The sequence below is a fragment of the Rissa tridactyla genome, chromosome Z, assembly GCF_028500815.1.
Source record: "Rissa tridactyla isolate bRisTri1 chromosome Z, bRisTri1.patW.cur.20221130, whole genome shotgun sequence".
In the NCBI taxonomy this organism is placed as follows: Eukaryota; Metazoa; Chordata; class Aves; order Charadriiformes; family Laridae; genus Rissa; species Rissa tridactyla.
Window position 1 is genome coordinate 31,149,739 of NC_071497.1, and position 20,468 is coordinate 31,170,206.

Below are 20,468 nucleotides of genomic sequence, written 5' to 3' on the forward strand. Positions count from 1 at the left end.
GATGGGTGATAGGACAAGAGGAAATGGCCTCAAGTTGCGGTAGGGGAGGTTTAGACTGGATATTCAGAGAAATTTTTACACTGAAAAGGTTATTAAGCATTGGAACAGGCTGCCCAGGGAAGTGGTTGAGGCACCACCCCTGGAGGTATGTAAAAGACAGGTGGACATAGTGCTCAGAGATATGGTTTAGTGATGGTTTTTGTCAGAGTTAGGTTGATGGTTGGACTAAATGATCTGAAACGTCCCTTCCAACCTAGGCAATTCTAGGATTCTAAATAAGGAAATTAATACTGTGTTTTGAGGGAGGGCTCAGTGATTGGGTTAGTATGGTTTATGGCTAGTCATATATTTAGCAATTTCATCCAGCATGGTCACGTTGTTAGTGAGTGCGTGGCTAAGGGAATACCTGCCAGTTAGCATATGTTCAAATGAACAGTGAGGCAGTGAGGTTTATTTCTTGTAAAGAAGCACGAGCTAAAAGGGTCAGATTTGATTAAGCAGCATCAAGAAGGGCCCTTGTAGTCTTCGATCATGGGGGATCTGAAAGGGTCATTCGGTTCAGTGCACTATTGGTTTATCATTTAGCAAACTGACATATTATCTGTCTACATCCCACACATTTTCTATCAAGTAGAGCCTCAGCCTTGCCAGATGGGTTGCATATCGGCCTTTTCTGAGCTCCCCTAACTGGCAATGATGCCTTCAGAGTGACATATTTATTATCACTTTATTTATGTTTGCCGTAATTGTACTTCTTGAGCCAGTCTAGGGTCTGTGATAATGCTTCTATTCAGGTTAATTCGTATTTAGTTTATGAGTGAGGTTTCACGTGACAGTGCATCAAACTGATTTACTGATTTCCAAAGGAAAAACGCCTTCTGCTCTTCACCCATTAATTCTCTAATGTAATCAATAAAAGCAATCATTTTTTTTCACAGAAGTTAACATGGGACTAATCATCATTGACAAGACTAGGTCAGGTTCAAATTCTGCTTTGCCTGACATCGGTAGTGTAAGAGATGACTTTATAAACAAAAATTGTGCCCCTGGTAGAGGAGCTGAAACTCAGGAGTGAGGAGAGTACAATGTTATGAAAAAACACTATGGAGGAAGTGAAGGACCCAACAGTTCTTCACTGGAATATCTTTAGAAAAAGTCTTTATCTCCTCTGGAGCTGTGATTTCCAGTTGCAGGTAGCAGTCACAAAGTCTGTTATGGGGTGCTGGCTTTGTCATGCTCTGGAGAGTGTGAAGGCAGAGGCACCAGCAAGGGCCTCTGCAGTAGTGACAGTGTGGTTTACAGTTCAGTCTGAAAGGTTAACTGTGATGGACAGAATGAAGATTTTTTTTTTAAAAAAAACAGCATTTGCTGTACATGCAGGCTAATGCAATGTACATGTAAATAAGAACAGCCCATGGGATTACAGCCCAGGGAAAAGTTTGACATACCTCCGCCATATTGCTGCGGAAAAGCAGAAATGAGTGTTGTAAAACCTTAGAGGTACCATGACAGAGTATGAAAAGCTCTTACTATTCTGAAGTTTGTCTTCTAACTAAATGGCATGTTCCTGCTGCATTTTTTATGTTGCGGTGGTAAAAATGCTTTTGCAACAATAATGAGAAAGCTACATCAGCATTTCCCTTGGTCTTGGGTCCATTATGTCGTGTTAGCAACTGCATCGTACTATTCTCTGTTGCTCATGCAGTTCTAATCCTGCTTAATTCACCAGCAGCACTTGATTTTGCTGACCAAAAAGTACTTGTTCGCAGCCTTGAGCAACCTTTATTTCTTTTATGTTTTGCGTTGTTTTACTCTGGAGAGTTCCCCTCATATTTATTTACCTTTTGGTATGACAAATCTGAGGGAGAGTTGCATCCCCTGAGTTTGCTTGTGGCTCTGCTGTGGGTGGGTGGAGAGATTAGTTTGCAATTGTGTCTGAATTTTCACTACATAGTGGAGAAGCATTTGTTTGCCTTTTTTAGTTATCCGTTCTTACTCTGGTTTTGATCTTAAACTCTACAGGGAAAAAAAAAACCACAAACGACAGCAAAAGATGTGCAAAACTGTCAACACAGTTGCTAGTGGTAGAGAAAGTGTCTGCAAATCTCAGGTGATGTGTAGTAGTGGTTAACTGTCTGTGTTTATATGGTGCATAGAGGCTTTTTCATCTGCTGACTCGTGAGACAAATGCATTTTATGTAGTTGCTCACATTAAAAAGAATTTTAGGGGAGTACCTGTAATTTATGGCAGTATATTTTTGGGATACCTGTACACCTGTTACACCGTACTAAAATGAGCTTGTTAGTAATTATAATATGCCTTGGAATGATCAGATTAATTTTTTAATGTGACTATTACTGATGACTATTAATATCCTCCTTTGATGTAATAAACGTGTAATGAGCTAAATGTCCTTAATTAGATTACAGAAATTTAGGGGAGTAGTCTATGGTTGCCTCATGCAGCTGCACTGCTTTCCCGTTAACATTTTTAAACCATGGGCCTGTATTAAAGTCCAGGGAAACAGGGAAGTCTCTGAGCGAAACAGACGTCATATTGAATGGGACCCGCCTTAAAGATCCTGCCCAGATGAGAGTAAAGATGCAGCTTAATCAACTAAAGTTTTTTGCCTCGAACAGTATAAAAAATGCGGAGGGGCAATAAGATTTTTGTGTTCCGTTGAGACATACGTCTTCTGTTGTGTGCTTTTGTGGAAGAAAGACCTGGCAGTAAACCACCGTGGGCTAGGTTAAATTTGTTGTGTGGTTAGTAAGGTTATGAAGTCAGATTTGCTAACTCCTATATGAAGTTTAAAAAATATCTCCTTTTATTTCCCCCCCCTCCCTCCCTGCATATATGCAAACATGTTGCTAGATATTGGAGAGCATTTCGGGAACAACCGTTTACCTCTGAAGTTCTATTTCGTGGAGGTCAATGGTGCTACTCACAGTAGAAAGCTTGATGCCTGGTAGCAAAATTCCCGTTTATGGCTCAGGAACATAAATTATACAATATGTGGTACGAGGTCAGAGGAGCTTTCTGTTTTAGCATGAGTTATTTACTCTCTCATACATCTACTAATCACTAATTTGCATAGAGAAAACATTCTCCAACATCAGCGTTTTCAGTACTTAAAACACAGGTACTATGTATATGTAGAAGATACTGATGTACTATTGGGTAGAGATAATTTAAGCAATATATAATAAGAAAAGTGAATCTCTGAACAGGGCATCAGTGCAAACTGTAAAAGGCAAGAGTTAAATGAGTCATCTACATTTTTATTGCTAATATAAACACTTTAGCAATGCTAATCAGTTGTACTGATTTTCTGTTTTGATTTTCCTTAATAATTAAGCAAAAGATCTGGAATGCAATCAAGTTTTACACTAGGGGGTTCATGCAAATGATTTATTTTTTTTTAATTTTAAATTTTGCTGAATGTATCCAAAGGAAAGTTACTGAGATTGAGAATAAAAGAAAAAAAGGAAATGCAGTTTGCATAATCAAAGTGACTATTTTCAATGAAGGAAATCACTACTGTGTTGAAGTTATTCGCTGAAAATACAGCTGCTTTTACTGCTTTTTAAACAAGTGCACATTGAGTACTCAGCTAAGCAGTGTGCATGAAGAGAAAGTTACAGACCATGAAATGTTTTTCAGCAGCCCTGAATTTTCAACAGGGATTTAGCAAAATGGGATCATCTCTATATCCTCTGGTATCTTAAATACAATAGTTTCTTTTTGTGTGCTTTTTTATGCTGACTTCTGAAGAAGGTACTGTAAAATAAGACTATTTTATCTCTATTTTTTTTTCATGGCCCGGTTGACTTTTTCCTCTTAAAATAAAGTTGTTTGTGTGGTTTGATTTATTCTGCTCCATAATATTTAAAGTAAGAAATTTCTATTTCTGATTAACTTAATTCCTTAAAAATATGTGTGTTATTTCAAAACAAACGTATTTATTAGAAATTATCTTCTTATTATACTACAGATTAGACTGAGTGATCTCCTTTTTTTTTGGTGATCTCTGTAGCCACATAGTGTTAAAATTTGTGTGAAAATGAGGGTATAAGGTGAAACGTTCACTGAAAGGGAAATACAGTAGCTTAAATCATTACGAGTTGCCTGTTACCAGCGTTCATTCTGGCATTTGTGGATTAATGGCTGGTTGGATTAAAGGTGTTTCAGTATGCAAAATAAAATAATTTACTTGGAAAAAAAGATAGACCTAGTCAAAGAGTTAGGATAATTTTTTTAGATTTTTATGTTATTACTATAACTTCTTTGTGAGCAGAATGTTTATTCTATTTGGGAATGGTACAACTGGCAGAGGAGCAGGTATTTTTGCAGACTGTATTGGGAATTCAACTTTAAAGAGCAGTTACAATGCAGACTAACATGTGAGTCTGTTCCTTAAAATGTAAAGCAAAGTCATTTCAACCCTTCCCCTGATTAATTAATTTGTTTGCATGAGGATTATAGGATAGTTAGTAAAAGCATCGTGCCATTTTTAGGAAGTCCTGAGCTCACATTGTACTGTTGTTTAGCATCTTGTAGAACTGATAAGGAGTATTCATGCATATATGTAATTACATTTATATATTTGCATTAAAAAATAAACACTGCCACCCCTTGAGTCCTGCAGAACATCTTTATATTGCGTTTTGTTCCTCTGACTTGCATCTGTCCGTGTGATGCTGCTGCCTGGGTCCTGTACGAAGGCAGTTCATGGAGACAGCCAGGTCAAGGGAGTGCCCAGCCTTTCCCGAGCAGACCCTGGGCATCATCCCTCTTGCTGGCCCCGGCCCCAGGTTGCTTAGACATCCTTATGTAGCTCAATAGTTTTAGCTCCTTTATCGTTTGTATAATATTGTTAATGTGATATAAATATTTTTTCTTACAGACACCTTTTTGGAAATATGGTTCTTCATTCGAATTCCTTTTTTGGCTTCCCTGTCATACTGCTGTACCATTGGATGGGGACAACTTTGTCTTTGAATCTGGAAGATCCCAATGTGTGTAGCCACTGGGAAAGGTAATATTTTCTTCTGGAAGATACGTGATACAAATTCTGATTGTAATAACTGTGTTTTGATTTACTTGGCACAATTTAAATGGTTTGAAGCTTTCAGTTGAGTGATGAACTGGGAAAAGAAAATTTGCATTGCTATATGGGCAAAGTAAGTTCATGGATAAGTGAAGGGCTATTTCACACTGGGCTCAAATGCAGCCATCTTTGCAGTAGGGGTTGGGATGCAAAAAATACTACAGTGGCACCAGCAATGTTACACAACCATCTGGGTACAAGAAGTGAATAAAAATAGCTTTTTCCAATTCCAGTGAAAAGAAGCTTTTAATATGCAAAATATAATTAACGATATTGGAGTTTGGCCAAATTTGATTATGCTGATTCTTTCCTATTCAACAGTCACAGAATCCGAGTTAAGATTTGTTGTTTAATTTTTTTGATGGGGTTCATAAATTGATAACATACAGAAGGAAATTCATCAATTTAGTTGGTCCATTCATTCACCCAATTTTGTGTTAATTTCAAAGAGAATGCTGCAATAGGTAGGAGAGATTGAGCCACCAACATTTGCTCTACTTCTTTTCTTGTGTAAACGTTGTAGTAGTGAAATCAAGCCTTAGGGTTTCATTATTATTGTTGTTGTTGATATTATTATTCCCATGATTGATAAGCTAGACTGCTGATTCCCTGCATATAAGGTAAACTGTGTTTTATGTTTAATCACTGGGAGTGCAGCTAACCCACTGTACATTTATTTGTGATTGCTGATGCTAAATCTTTACAAAGAAAATGTAAACATTTATTTACATTTTTATAAAACCTCTATATATTAAAAAAAAAAAAATCACTTAAGGACTTTCCCCAGGAATTTATCTGAGCTTCATGTGAAGAATTTGGAGTCTCTGTTTGTACTGTTGTGCATAATTTGGCTTGTACAACAATCTGTATGTGAAGTAGTTACCATAATAAATACCTGTTTACAGTATTCAGGCATGTGTCTACAACCTTACTAGATACTGCTCTATATTGTGTATGCTTTGTTTGCAGTTTTTATAGAAAAATGTGATTTTGAGGGAAGCTACAACATAGTGAAAACAAAGTGGGAAAAAACCCCAAATATAGCTATTTACATTACAGAATGTGCTTTAAAACAGACTAATCAAAGTCTGCAGAAAGAAAAATATATCTAGCAAGCATGCCAATTTTGTTGCGTGAACTACTTTCCTTCTTTTGCTGAGTCTCAGAAATGGGGAGGAACCCCGAGTAAACTTAAGGGAACATTCACGCTGTTGCTTAGAGCAGGCGGCAAAAGTACATAAGCATGAAAAAGGAAAACCCCAGATACAATCTCTTTACTGCTGCTGTCACTGGCAGTGCTATGTGCTTTATATAAACCTACCCCAGCTAGTAATAAAACGCTTTTTTACAAACGAATCGCCGTCACAGCAAGAAGGGGTAGAGCATGCCCTGCCTGAAACAAAGAGCGCAGAGCCTCAGGCAAGTGTCGGCGCCCCACCAACTTTTTGTCGGACTAGGTCGGACAGCTGGATGGATTAGGGTTGCTTGCCTTCCTGTGGACATAGGGAAAACAGGGAGTAAGGTCTGGGCAGTTGGAGTAAGTGGGTCTGGGTGTGTTTTCCCTCAGTACACGCGATGACAGGAGGAAGCAGAGACTGTGGCTATTACTCTGCAATAGGTGCTAAGAGGTCAAAGAGGGCACGAGCGAAAGTGCGTCAAAGCCAGACAAGCTACACACTTTGTAAGTGTTTTGGCTGGTCCTGGGAATTATTCCTGCTGCAGGAACTTGCCATGCATTCCCGTATTTTCTAAACCCCTTGCGCAATCAAGGACTGACTGGCTGCCAGCACAAACAGCCTGCTGAGGCGTTTTCAAGGGTGATTCAATATTTCTCTCTTTTGCAACAGGGCTCTGTTCCTCTTGCCCCACTGGCAGCTCTGGAGGCTCTGGAGTTCAGAGCATAGTTTTATTTCTAGGACACTGTGCTTATAATTTGGCAGAAAAGAATAATAGGACTTCGATAAAACATTTCTGAAAAAAAAAAAAAAAAAAAGATTATGTATTAAAAATCAGCCAGTAAACAAAATAAGGTATGGACTTTAATATTTTATAATTTCTGATTGCCGAATAGGCTGTTTGGTGGCATAATTGTTACACTATTTTTCAGTAATTATTAATTAGGTGTATTTCTGTGCTCACAATCAGTTAGCATATAAATACATTGGCAGACCTTTCCACTACCGAAGGAGATGTTTTGCTATGGATATAGCTACAGTTTTAAAAAGAAATTTCTCAGAAAATCCAGTGAGATTTTTCTGTTTTGTATGATAACAGAAGAAACCTCATATTCTGGCTCTTAACTAGTTTTACAGCTATCCAGTAACGTTAGCAAAAATTTATTGCCACAGGAGAAGACATATTACACACTAATTCAATTTACTGCTAATTTGAAACTCAGGTATTTTGGTTTTTGTTTAATTTTAGGCTTACATTACTTTTCTTTAAATGTCTAGTGGCACTTTTTCATCAAATGAGACGCACAGCTCTCTGCATATATATTTTTCTTTGCTTGGTTGAAGAAAAACCTTTCAATTGATACCTTCTGTTTTATAAAGTTAGCTCACTTAAGCTTGAACTGTATGTGAATTTTTGTTGCATGTGAGTATTTTGTTGTATTTATTCCTTTCTACATCAGGATTTACTTAAATCAGACTGTACTATAAAGGACTTGCTCTATAATCTGTCTGCTTTTTCTCTCTCTCCCCCCAGCTATTCAGTTACAGTGCAAGAGTCATATCCGCATCCTTTTGATCAAATTTACTACACCAGCTGTACTGACATCCTAAACTGGTTTAAGTGCACACGACACAGGTGATGTATAATTGTTAATGTTGTCAAACTGCTGATATTGTAAATATTTGTAAAGATTGTGTGTTTGTCAAAATCGAGCATGATATGTAGGATGTTTTAGCTATAGTGACTAGTCTGTCTAACTGCTGTGGTCTGTGTCAACTGGAAAATGCGTGTCCAAGCAATGTCCTGTATGTTTTGTTAGCAGTTTGGTGTGTATCATTCAACGGAGGGCTAACAGAAAATGAACAGGTTGGGAAAAAGCATGCAATGCACAAAATTAAATTCCCCAGACCCTGCAAGGTGTATTTGTTTAGAAATGTCATGAGAGACCCCTTGCTGCTTGCAACCTTATGTTCTGGGGGAAGTGTACACTACTTGAAAGGAAAATAAAGATTCGTTAAAGGAAACTCCTTGTGCTTGCAGAAAGGAAGCAAGGGGTGAATGATTAAAAGCTGTTCACAGCTGTAAAAAGCATTTTCCTCAGAGGAATATGCCCGTAAGTATGAACCATCAGCAGTGGGAAAGGCTCCCTCGGGCACAGCAACTGGAAGAGACAGATCAGTATGGATAGTACGTAAAAAGCAAATACTGAGTTCAAAGAGAGATTACACTTTGTTTACCTATGATGCCATTTGTATGCGAGCTGTTTCTTGCTGTGAGTTCAGACTCTCTCAGGTGTTGAGGGGACGTGTTTACTGCTTGGTGGAATATGTGGTCAGTGCCAGGAGAGCTGAGGGGGGGGGATTTATGGACACAGTGAGGAGCAGAGGGGAGAGAGCAGTGGGAGAGCCTGACTCTGATAAATACTACCTGCTGGTGTCAGAAGGAAGCTATATTTTCTGCAGTTCTTGATGGGTTTATGTGCTGATTTCTCTGTGTGTGCTGCTCACCACTGCCCTGCAGGGCTGTGCTCGGCAAAAGGCAGCCTCCCCCCTGGCATGAGGTGCTCAGCGCTACCGGATGCCCAGGAGGTCCGAGCTCTCCCTTGAGCTCTTCCATCTCTTGCCGTAACCAGAACTTCTCTTCTCATGACATCTCTGCCCCTAAAAAACTGGCTCAGTCGCAGCCGGCTGATCCCCACAAGTCTCTCCCTTGCAAACTGATAGCTGTAATGATCCAGCAAACTGATTTGTATTGCTGGCCTTTAGCCTCCACAGGGGATGCTAATGGCAAAGGCAGTGATGCTCTGGTTTGCATATTAGTTAAGTAGCCAAAATCCTTAACTTTTTTCCCTGCTGTCTGGCCACCCATGGACATAGTGCTTGTTGAGGAACCACTAGGGGTCTTGAACTCAGCAACAGATAAATCAATGTCTCTTTAAACTTTATTTCTCTCCTCTTACTGATACCTGAATTTTTTTAAAATGTGTAACAATATATTTTTGTTTCTGAACCATGAATTATATGTAACAACCATTTATTCTTTTATTTAGGATCAGTTACCGTACTGCCTACAGACATGGTGAAAAAACGATGTACAGGCGTAAATCCCAGTGCTGTCCTGGATTTTATGAAAGCAGGGAAATGTGTGTCCGTAAGTTTAGCTTCTTTTTGCTTTGAAATTCCGTATGTTTATCACAATGCTGGTTTGACTCCTTTTTAATGGGCGACCTGTGGAAGCTGAGTTATGGGGGCTCGGTTATTCATTAGTGGTGCACGTGCAGCTCTCGTCGAAATCAATTGGTGTTGTGCATATGCAAATGACAGGATAATTGGATCTCACATGTCTAAGTAACCAGTCTTGATGTGATTCTAGCTAATGATCGTATGGAAAATGCACAGCACAAGTGTCAGTGCATTTTCCAACACAGTAAATAAATATGAGATTCAAAACCAGAAGTGAAACAGAAGGTTTTTCTCCTTAGCGTGGGCCCTGGTTGATCCCTATTCTTAGCTTCTCTTGCAGATAGAGAGACCTTAATGACTGTTTGAAGGCAGCAGCACCACCTTTTTGTGTGGCCCATTCCCCAGTCTCCACATTTCCTAAGTCTAAAGAGGGAAGAGCTGTGTCTGAAGCCTGGCGGTGGCCTTGGCTAAGCTCCCTTTCTCTCTGCTGTATGGCATTGTGCAGACCGAGGAAGGTCTGATTCTTGAAATGATAATCATTCAAGAGCATAGAAAGGCAGAATGAAAATAGAGCAGGTGTTAATCCAGAGCCCTGGGAGCGTGTTTAGTAGTTTAACGTAGGGTTGTTCGAAGTCGTGCAGCGGGTTGGGTAGCTCAATGCTTGTGTCGGCAGGACTGACAGCAGGGAACTTGTGATAGGTAAGCACTTGTGAAGGGCAGCATATCCTTGCAGAAGGGCAAATGTGTAGGGCTAAAACTGAAATTAATTCAAATTATTTGTCCCTGTGAATGCACATGTGCAGCACGGACTGCAACGGTAGGTCTTCCAGAAGTCAGGGAAACAAATCTCTTTGTCTTTTCATCTCCTTGAAAAACTGGACTCATCTGGGAAAATCTTTTGTCTGTAACATCATTTGTGATGTTGACCTGTGCATATACTTTTACTAATTTTAGGAGACAGAAAAGGCATGCATTATAGTGGACAGCAGATACATCCATTCCTTGCTTTTGCTTCAGCTCTTCTAATAATGAGATTTAAAAAACCTGCAGAACCTTAACAAACAATGTCAGAGGGACTGAGGCAGTATAGTTTAAGTTTTTCAGAAATGTGGGTCCCTCTAAGAGCAGACTGGCGAGAGGCTGGAGACTCTGGGCTGCAGGGCTCCCCTTGGGCTTGCTGCCCAGTTTCTAAACAGGCAACCAACTGGCAAGCCTTGCCAAGAGAGAAAAAGCAAAAAGCCCATCTTACTGGGAAAGCCACAGCATGTGAGCTGTTTTGGCGGCTGCTTTAGCTCCTCTCATGTGAAGCTCCGTGCCATGTCCCCAAGTCAAACCCCGGCTCGGCTGGTCTGCGCGGGGAGCCCAGTGGCAACCTCCCACCAACCCAAAGTGGGACCTGGACCAAGGCATGTGCAAAAGGCTGGCTCGCTAACAGCATGTTTTCAGCCTACCTCTCAAAGGCACACTGCTTTACCTGGTGTTTTTTCTCAGCCGAGAATGAGAAAAATGGAGTTATGTCGTTCATTGCTTTATTGTCTGCCTTATGGCTATAATGACAGGGTGAAGGATAGCACTCAAGGTGTGAAGAAGCTTATCCGGGAAAACATCCTGTGAAGTAACAGATAACAAGAAATTTGTCATTGCTGCTGGATTTTGCAACCCAGTTTAGGAGATGAGAGTGTGGTGGATAACTCTTTGGTCTTTACTGATAAACAAGAGTCTGAAAATCACTATCAGTATGTACATTAAATTTATTTATTCAATACAAATGCAAAATAGTTTCTTAATTTGTGCCTTTCTGCTTGTTGTGAGGTGCATACTGGAAGTGACCAACAGGATTTATTTATATCCCTGGAAAATTATACCCCATGAATGTCATAACATGTCACACTATCCTCATTTATATTTTTGTTTTACAACATTTACTGGAATTTGAAAATGCAACAGTAAGATATTTGATTTAAAGTGTTTTCTGCACATGAAAAAGCACGGTGAAAATGATATTTTTAAAAACCAACTTTTTAGAAAAAAGATGTATCTGATGATAGATCAGATCTATCTGATGGGTGGATCTATCTGAGATCAGGTTGGCAATTTTTTCAGCCTTTTTGACGTGTATGTATTGGACTTACAGGAACCAATGTCTAACTACATTTGTTTATTATACAAGCATATAGTAATGGTCATATTTATTTTTTTTATTAAGTAGTATACTTTTTGAAGTATATAACAGTTCACAAGTTGTATACTTCCTGAAGTATATAAGACTGATCACGAGAAGCGTGATGATGAGTCTCTTATGTAACTACAGCTTTTACATAGCTATAGTATATGTAGTAAATTAATTCTATATCAACATAGTAGTACTCAGAACCTTATAAATTCAGATCACATTGGATGTACTAATTTTTTACTGTTACTATATAAAAAGATCCCAAATGCTGATATTCAGGACATCTCTGCTCTGACTTCTGAAGCAATTTTGGAATGCTTCAGACTTCAAATTCTGTAAAACTGAAGATCTTTCAGTGGAGCTAACTTTGCATTTATTTGATTCTGTAATGGTTGACTCCGGAAGGCATTGAGAAACTTTCAGTCTTCATGGTCTTGAACTGAAGCTGAGGATTCAGGGCTAAGGAGGAGCTCAGTGGTTAATAGGTGGCAGCAAATATTTCATGCTTTCTGTTGTTGCAACCAGCTTTCTTCATAGTGAACTTGTACACAGTAGAGTAGATAATGCCTACATACGTTGTGATAATGGTAGTCATCCAGTTTAACTTGGAAAGCGAGTGTGGTGCTGTCAGCTGAGATCAGATGGTAAGAGATAATGATATAGGGAGTACTCTTCTGCTGTGTCATCATAGCAGAAATATCAGTGGCAAAAAGTCAACATAAATCTTTTCTGCAAGAAAATGGCAACCACATTGAAAAACACCTCCCCCCTTTTTTATATGCAAAGACAGAAGAGAATCAAAGCCATTTGAAGTGCTGCAGATACCTTCTTTTATGCTGTTGCTGCTCCACGATGCACACAACCTTTCCATTAGGGTAGTTTTATTTTCCATGCAGTGCGGATTATTTTTTACTTAGTGGACGATATAGGATGCTTCTAAAAGGCCAAAATATTTGTGGTCCTGTTGATGTTTTGTTGTTTGCTTGTCCCTTTATGTGACTTCTCAATTTAGAGAGCTCAATTAGAAAATTCTACTGGTAGATGATTTTGGTATGACTCAACACTTCAGTGAGCACAGTGATGAACTGAAATATTGTGACTTCTTTTTTAAAATAATAATTAGGAATCTATAGCGTGAATACTCACCTGTCACTATTGCCCTAAAGGTAGTCCTTACTAGTGGAGACTTACTGTCCTTACTATAATGGAGAATTATTTGTCACTGCATAAAGAATTGAATGAATGTACCAGCCTCATGTTGCTAAGTCTGTAAATGCTGTATCTGCAAAGGAAAAGAATGGCCAACAGCTGGAGAACAGCACTGTCTGAAATATAAGTGGGGTATTTTGAGTCTTTTGGAGTCCAGTCTGAACAGATGAATTTGAATTCATCTTAGGATACGAAATTTCTGTGGAATTATGACTGACTTCCATATGTGCTCCTGAAAACTTTCAATAGGTGAAACTTGTGTTTTCACTTTTTGATGAAAATTCCTTTTTGTGTTTTGTCTTTGGATTCAGTATATATATATATATGGAATATATATATATGTGTGTATGTGTGTGTAATATATAAATATATGTGGAAAATATACAAAGAGGCCTTTCCTATCACTTATACGGAAATTTTAGTTTAGTTTGTTTTTCTCCAAATTAAAAATAACTGTTGTATTGTAACCTGTCCAAACTCTGATACAGAATTTTAGCATCCTCTTCTTTTGACTAATGCCATTGATAAGAAGACGACAGTCACACTAGAAGTAGATATCTGTTAAAAGTTTTACGGAAAAGACCACCCCACTACAGCAATCATAAGTTTTAAAAAACAAAGATACCTGTCTTTCCAATGTTTCTGAGTTTGTTGAAATGATGCTGCATTTACATCACTATTAGTAAGAAACAAAGTGGCATCAGAAGTCAGCCTCCATCTGCAGCCTTTGGAAGCTTTTCAGGGAACCTCTTGGGGAAGTTTTAAATAATCTTAACAAATATTATAATAGACACCTTTTTTGTGTGTATAACTTTTGGCCAGTATAGATATATTCTATTGCAGATTTATCATGGCAAGCAGTGTTCAGTCATGCTGAATAGAAAAATTATCCTTTGTTTTATTAGTTGTGCCATATGGGTTTGTGTTCAGGTGGGTAAAAAAATTGTAGTTTAGTTTCAATTCCAAGATTATACGGGGTCAGTACTTGGACCGTTTTATAAGCATGAAGATATCTGTTAATACTTCCAGTATTACCATGGTTTGTGCCCTCCTCATGTAATTCCTGTTTGTAAAGGATACAAATAATGTGCAAATTTCTGACTTCTGTCTTCACTATTGCCAGTGCCTCTGCAGAAGAGTAGGCTAACTGGAGCTCAGGTGATTATTTAGTTTTGCTCTGAAAAATTACAGTGTATGTAATTAATGTTTAGATCTGATGGACTTTCTGAGGTGATCCAAACTCATTTTATATGCAGATACAAAGATAGAATCATTCCATTAAGTTCTGTAAAGGCATTTACTCTTGGCCTCAGAATGTCTGTTGAGTAATTGACTTAGTCTCATATTTATTCAAAATCCTAATATCAGTGGCAATCCCTAGGAGATTTGGCAGACAGATGCTAGGCTGAGCTACAGACTGAGAAGTTTTTACAAAAAGGGCAATGTTGTTCTTTATTTTTTCCACATTTACAAAGTCCATTCAATTTTTAGCATGTTTCTGAAATGAAAGCATTCAAAGACTTTAAGATATCTTCTGGTGACTTTGTTGCAGATTGACACACACACAGAGGCTGACCGATCCTAGTAGCATTTTGGTAGCTTGAACATTAACTTCACATACAGTTTTTGACAGTGTGGCACATTTCTAAGAACATTAAAGCAGAATTATGCTGGTTGAATTTCCTCTACACATGAAATAGAAAACAAACCATTTATGTTAATGCATGACTGGGCATCACTCACTTTAATAGCAACTACTTATCAAGCATAGGAAAAAAGGATTAACCAATGTATATGGTCTAGCATTCAGTATGGAAGTGGAGAATTTGTTTGAAAAAACACATTTATAATACAGTTTAAAAGGTGTTTGAATTTTATTTGGAATGATAAGTGCCGAGGGACCTTATTTTAATTACTTTTGAGGAAGCTGAAGTTAAGCCTTGTGAAATATGTTGAAGAGGCTCTTTTTTTCTGTTTCCAGTCTAAAATGGCTTGTGCATTCAAATGTAATTCACAACATTTTGAGAACTTCAACAGCTAAAGAATCTTTTTAAATTTTTTTTTTTAAATTTATATATTGCTTCAATTTGCTCTTTTCAAAGACTGGGTGTCCAGATCAGGATAGAGTGATATTAGCAGAAATGCTAAACACAAAGCACAGTCAGACATGCAGTATGACTTCTTTTGTTGAAAGTCTTACCTGAAAGAAATAATATGGAGATCTACTTACAATCCAAAAAGCAGGCCCAGTTCAGATACTCTTCCAGTCTTCCTAAAATGCATTGTCTGTAAAGTTGATAGGAATTTTATTTAATAAATGTCAGTTATGAAATCTCATGAAATCAGATATGATTTCAGGTATCTGCTCATTTGATGGTATGATTAATTTGTTTAAAAGGTGGAAGTCTAATTGTGGAACTATAGTTCATTCTCCTGGTCATTTACTTACGTGCATAATTACAGTCAAAATATTTCAAGCTTTTTTATATTAATTGATTTATGTCTGGCTTCTCAAAATGAAAGATCAAAATGCATTAAACTTGCATTAAACTTGCATTAAAAATATTATTACTGGAAGTTCTTCTGTATCTTCTTTTAACATCAGATAATGCAGTGCACAGCTGTCTAAATGTTGTCTATGGTGAAATAACTTTATAAATGAAATAATTTATATGATATATTAATATATATGAAATAATAATGAAATAACTTCATGTCACTTTCTTAAGCACGGGGAGCAGATTCATAATATGCTATTCAGAAATTTCAAGTCTTGGAATGTTCCACTCTTCATATATGCCCTAGTTCTGAAGTGGAAGTCATATGAGGCGTGGGAGTTACTCCGCTCAGTTGTAATACTTTAAGTAGGTGTAGCAATGGAGAGGCAATCCACATTTGCACCACAGCAGGTGTGCTGTAGCCCATCAGCATGTAAGTAGGCATTTGAATTGCAATCTTCTCTTGAGCTGGAGCACCATCTCCCGCTCTTCATTGATATCAGTATGAGACACGTGAAAAGTGTTTGGAAGTGGCAACTTGACCTAAAATTGCATTATACGTTCTATGCATCTAGCATGACTGGCTTAATCCCTCTAGTATGAGCTCCCATCCTGAAGCTGTGGTGCTAAAGCATGTCTGTGAGCATGTTGTCCAAGTCCTTGCTTCACATCGCTTAGCTTGCTGTAATAATGGTATTGATGATGTGGGTGGGTTACACAGGTATTTTGACACTGATTCTCTTTGCTGAGCTTCCTCAGCAGGGGAAGAAGGTTCATTCAGCTGGTTACAGAAGTACCAGTGCCTGCGACCAAGGTGGGAACAGAGCTCAAGCAGCCTGGTGGACTTGTGTCCCGTGCATGGGGCAGCTCCTCCCATGGGGCAGAAAGGGCTGCTACATGGAATTGCACACACAGCAGCAGATATAGATACTATAAGCATGCTGATTCTCTATAATCAGAAAGAGCAAGTCTACCTTTTGTTTTTTAAGAAAATGAAAGGGTGCGATCCACTGAAACAGACCTGTAACTTGGACAAGGCAAGATTTTAAAGACTTTGAAGGAAACAATAAGATACAGAAGAAAAGGGGAAATGAGTTGTAAAAGGAAATACACAAGAGTGAGCTCAGATTGCTTTTCATATGATAATTGATTTTTGCCTTACAAAAGAAGAAGATATGACTTATGCAATTTACTGCTGCCAGTGGGGTTTTGGTGCTTCTTTACACTGCTCAGTATCAAAAAGCCTTCATGTTAAGTTTTTTCACCTGCACTTGCACATGTGTATTTTCTTATATCACGTCCAACAATTTCATGGAAAACCAAGAGAAAATAGTTTCTCTTTCCCTCGTGTCATTCATGTCTTTTCGGCTTGTTCTAGTCCTTTTCATGTTGTTCTCACCTTACACTTTTTTGTAGGTCATGTAGTAAATGTTGGTTCTCTTATCCCTGTATTCATTGCAATAATTATTTTTTTTTACAGATGCTGTCTCTTAGGGATGTTAACTCAGATTCAGTTGCCAAGAATCAGTCAGCCCGTAAGGTGTCTAGAGAATAATTTCTTTTGTTACAAAATAGGTTTTTATGTATATCCAGAGCGTAGAAAGAAATGATTCTTTGATCAGATATGTTTTGGGGCATTAAGAAACTTGTGGGGGAAAAAAAAGAGGAAATACTGGCTATCTTTAATTCTTTTATATATCTTGACATTTTTTTAAATGTTCTTGGTTTTAGTTTAGCTTCTTCAAAGTAAAGAATTACATGTAACCCTTCTTTGAGAAAGAAATTTGTGTATTTGTATGCCGTATATGTGTAATTATAATTGATCTTCATTGAATTTATTTTCAAGCAGCAGTGTTTATATTATACAACTTCCTCCAGTGGTCCTTATAACATATTTCTTTGTCTTTAGAGTCAGCAGAGGTTTGTCTGTCAAAACCCCCAACACTGTTAATTATAGATAACTTCTATAGCGACTTAGTAGTGGTAGCCTGTTTTGAAGAGTTGTGTTTATGTTCTACTAGTGGAAAACTGAAACAGCACTTCAGTGGCTGAAAAGGAGCTACTGTTGATTTATGCTATTGTGGCTAAGAAAGGAATACAACTCTAATTTGGGAAATGACTCTGCATTGCAAACACGCTGACCCAAAATTTCATCTGTTTTACATTTGTTCTAAGAGAACTCCATTTTATTATTTGAAGTAATCAATGATTATTTGCCACAGCACTGTAGCGTGTGCTGTTACATATGGATTGTAGGAAAGGCCTATGTGCTCAGCGTGGCCTGAAGGGCAGTGCAAGGAGATGCTCCAAGAGCTTCTTCCGTATCTCTTCCTGGGTCCATTTTCTTACCACATTTTGATTTTATTTTTTTTTTCCCATCTGTCTCACAGCGTATGTGGTGGAATGTCACTTTTATTGTATTTAGCCTTAGTGCTTGGGAATTTGGGTTGAGTATGTTGGTATTCACTAAGTTATTCATACATATGCACATGCAGAGATGTGTATGTGTACAACTGCTGTCTATTGTCTTACAGTTTACTGGTAAGATTTTTCACACGCCTGGTTCAGGGAGAGCTTCAGTGCCCAGGGCAGCATTTACAAGGCAAGAATCTTCAAACATACAAGTAATTCATGTCTAGTTATAAGACTAATGGAAAATTGTGATGTATTATTTAAAGCAATCCTTTTCATAATAAATAAATAGAGAACAATGAAATAGCTTTGTATTAATACCTTGTATCATCTAACATTTAAAAATCCGTATTCTCCCTGTTGACTTCTAATGAAGATCAGTTTAATACACATCTGAAAAGTAGCTTATTAGAAATAAAAGTTGAGAATGAAAATTAAAGGATCTAAAAATAAGCAATTAATGTTTGTAAACCCAGATAATCAAAGATTTTAATATTATATATATGATTGATCTCTGTGTGGCTTTCCTTCTTCTTGGCCATACAAAGTATAAAGATGACCAATGTGCTTCATCGTGTTTAATTCATAAAAAAACAGGACATTTTGCAAGTATTTTTCGCAATTACTGTACAGCATTTTCAATCCATTCAGAATGTAAATGACTCACATTTAGTCTCAATAAACTTCTTATAAATACCAACTTTGTCTTTTTCCCATCGTTCACCCTGTATTCATTGGTATACTAACGGGATTTGTGTCGTAATTCCTCTGGAAATGTTGATACAAAGAAAATTCTCATCCTGTGCACGTTTTTTATCAAACCAGAAGGAAAGTATTACAGTGTATATATTTGGGAAAGTTAAGGGTATTTATTTTGTGATGAATGTGATGCCAGGTTACCAGTTGCTGGTTGTAGATTCTTCCTCTTCAGAGTATTGTATTTTGAGTCAATTGCATCAATGTGCTGGGTATCTAAGCTATTTCAAGTTTTTCTTAAAAGTTTCAAATAAAAACTGTATTTCAAAGTAAGCCTTAACTGTAGGAACACATGCTTGCAAAAAAAACCAAAACAAAACTGTGTAACCATTCAGAAAAATCAATATTAAAATACTGATGTGTTGCAAATTGTGTTTTATCCATGCCGTTGCAAGAGAACCCCTCTTTTTATGCATGCAGAAGTTCCTCTCTCTTTCTTGGTGTGAGAGTTTGCCTCAGAAAATCACAGGGTGGCTGAGGTTGGAAGGGACCTGTGGAAGTCATCTTAGCCAACTTCCCTGCTCAGTCAGGGCCACCTCAAGTCTCTTGTCCAGGATCATGGTCAGATGCGTTTCCAACCTATATCATACTATGACTCTTTTTTCATTAAATGTGGACAATTTTCTCTTTGTTAAATGTAAAAGTATTGAATAGCACCAACATGGTTTTAGTTGGAGCCTTCAAACTTAGGAGAAATAGTAAAGAGTGAAGTAAAATTTATTTTGAAGGGATACCATCAAATATTAATACACTGTTTATTTTGCTTTTAAACAATACTTGAGACATGAAAGATCTGGATTAGGAATAAGTTTAGGATGTTCTTCCTAGTGTTGGGAGTTCTGCTTTAATTCTGTTTTCCTTTCCTTCTCTGACAGCTCATTGTGCTGATAAATGTGTCCACGGTCGTTGTATTGCTCCGAACACCTGTCAGTGTGAGCCTGGCTGGGGAGGACCCAACTGCTCCAGTGGTGAGTTTTCACCTGCTTCTGCCTGTCTTGTGCTCTTTCCACGGTGTTGTCCTCTCTTTTGGGTGGATTACCATCGATCCTGTGCTTGGTCTCCTGCTTTCTGGTCAGGGGGTTGTTCGGAGTTATCAGGTTACTCTGCATGACCTGATTTTTCTTCATTTACTTGCAGACAGTGTTACCCTGTAGCAGCACTAAATGTCATGAGCTATTTTGTGCTCAGAAACAAGCCAGGAGGTACTGGACTTAGTATCTGGAGTGAAGCAGATAAAATAATATTTCAACTGTAAGAAAATCTCTAATTTTTTATTTTCCTAATGCATAAAGGATGATGGTGCCTAGGTCATATTTAAAAGCTGTGAGCAAAGCTGTCCTCACGACCCTTTTTCACTCTGCCACTAACTTGTCCCTTTTTCCCCCCTGACTGCGTTCCCCGCACTACTAGTTGCTCCCTGTCCGCTCAGTCTCTTTCCAATTTACTCTCACCGAAGCAGTCACGTTTCACCAACTTCCTTGTCCTTGCCCTTTGCTGTGAGAGCGCGTGCAGGGGATGAGGGCAGCAGGCAAGGAGTGCCGAGGACACACGCGATGGGGGACAGGGGCAGGCTGGCACCTTTCCTGCTTGGCGTGGGCCAGCAGGTGGTCACGCTTAATAGCGTATGAATAGTATGAAGATCAAGGCCATCGCACCCTCGATGCAGAAACATAGCATGATGTCAGAAACACAAAGTGAAGTAGTAAAGGAATAACAGTTCATGACCTTTTCGGTCACTGCTGTTTTCTTTGAGCGTAAATCCAGACACTGCAGGCTCCAGTAAGTCAGTAGGGTTTGGACAGAGGGCAGAAACCCCTCAGTGGCAGGGCTGGCGTGTTTGTGCACTCTCCCTTCCTCTGTCAAAAATAATCATTTGTGCAGAACATGCATTGTTATTTTTTCTTCCCTTTGCCTGATATAGAGCTCTTAAAGGAGAAGTCGTTAAGCTAAA

At 38.3% G+C, this 20,468-nt stretch overlaps 1 protein-coding gene across 2 annotated transcripts in view; it reads left to right on the top strand.

The window, feature by feature from the left end:
• Window positions 1-20,468, top strand: part of MEGF10 (multiple EGF like domains 10) — a 108,603-nt gene that overhangs the window by 21,112 nt on the left and 67,023 nt on the right. For both annotated transcript variants that reach the window (XM_054186703.1, XM_054186704.1), the window contains exons 2-5: window positions 4,908-5,039; window positions 7,821-7,922; window positions 9,337-9,437; window positions 19,393-19,485. In XM_054186703.1, coding sequence (XP_054042678.1) covers window positions 4,924-5,039; window positions 7,821-7,922; window positions 9,337-9,437; window positions 19,393-19,485 — 412 coding nt within the window. In that variant the 5' untranslated portion in view covers window positions 4,908-4,923. The remainder of the gene's footprint in view (window positions 1-4,907; window positions 5,040-7,820; window positions 7,923-9,336; window positions 9,438-19,392; window positions 19,486-20,468) is intronic.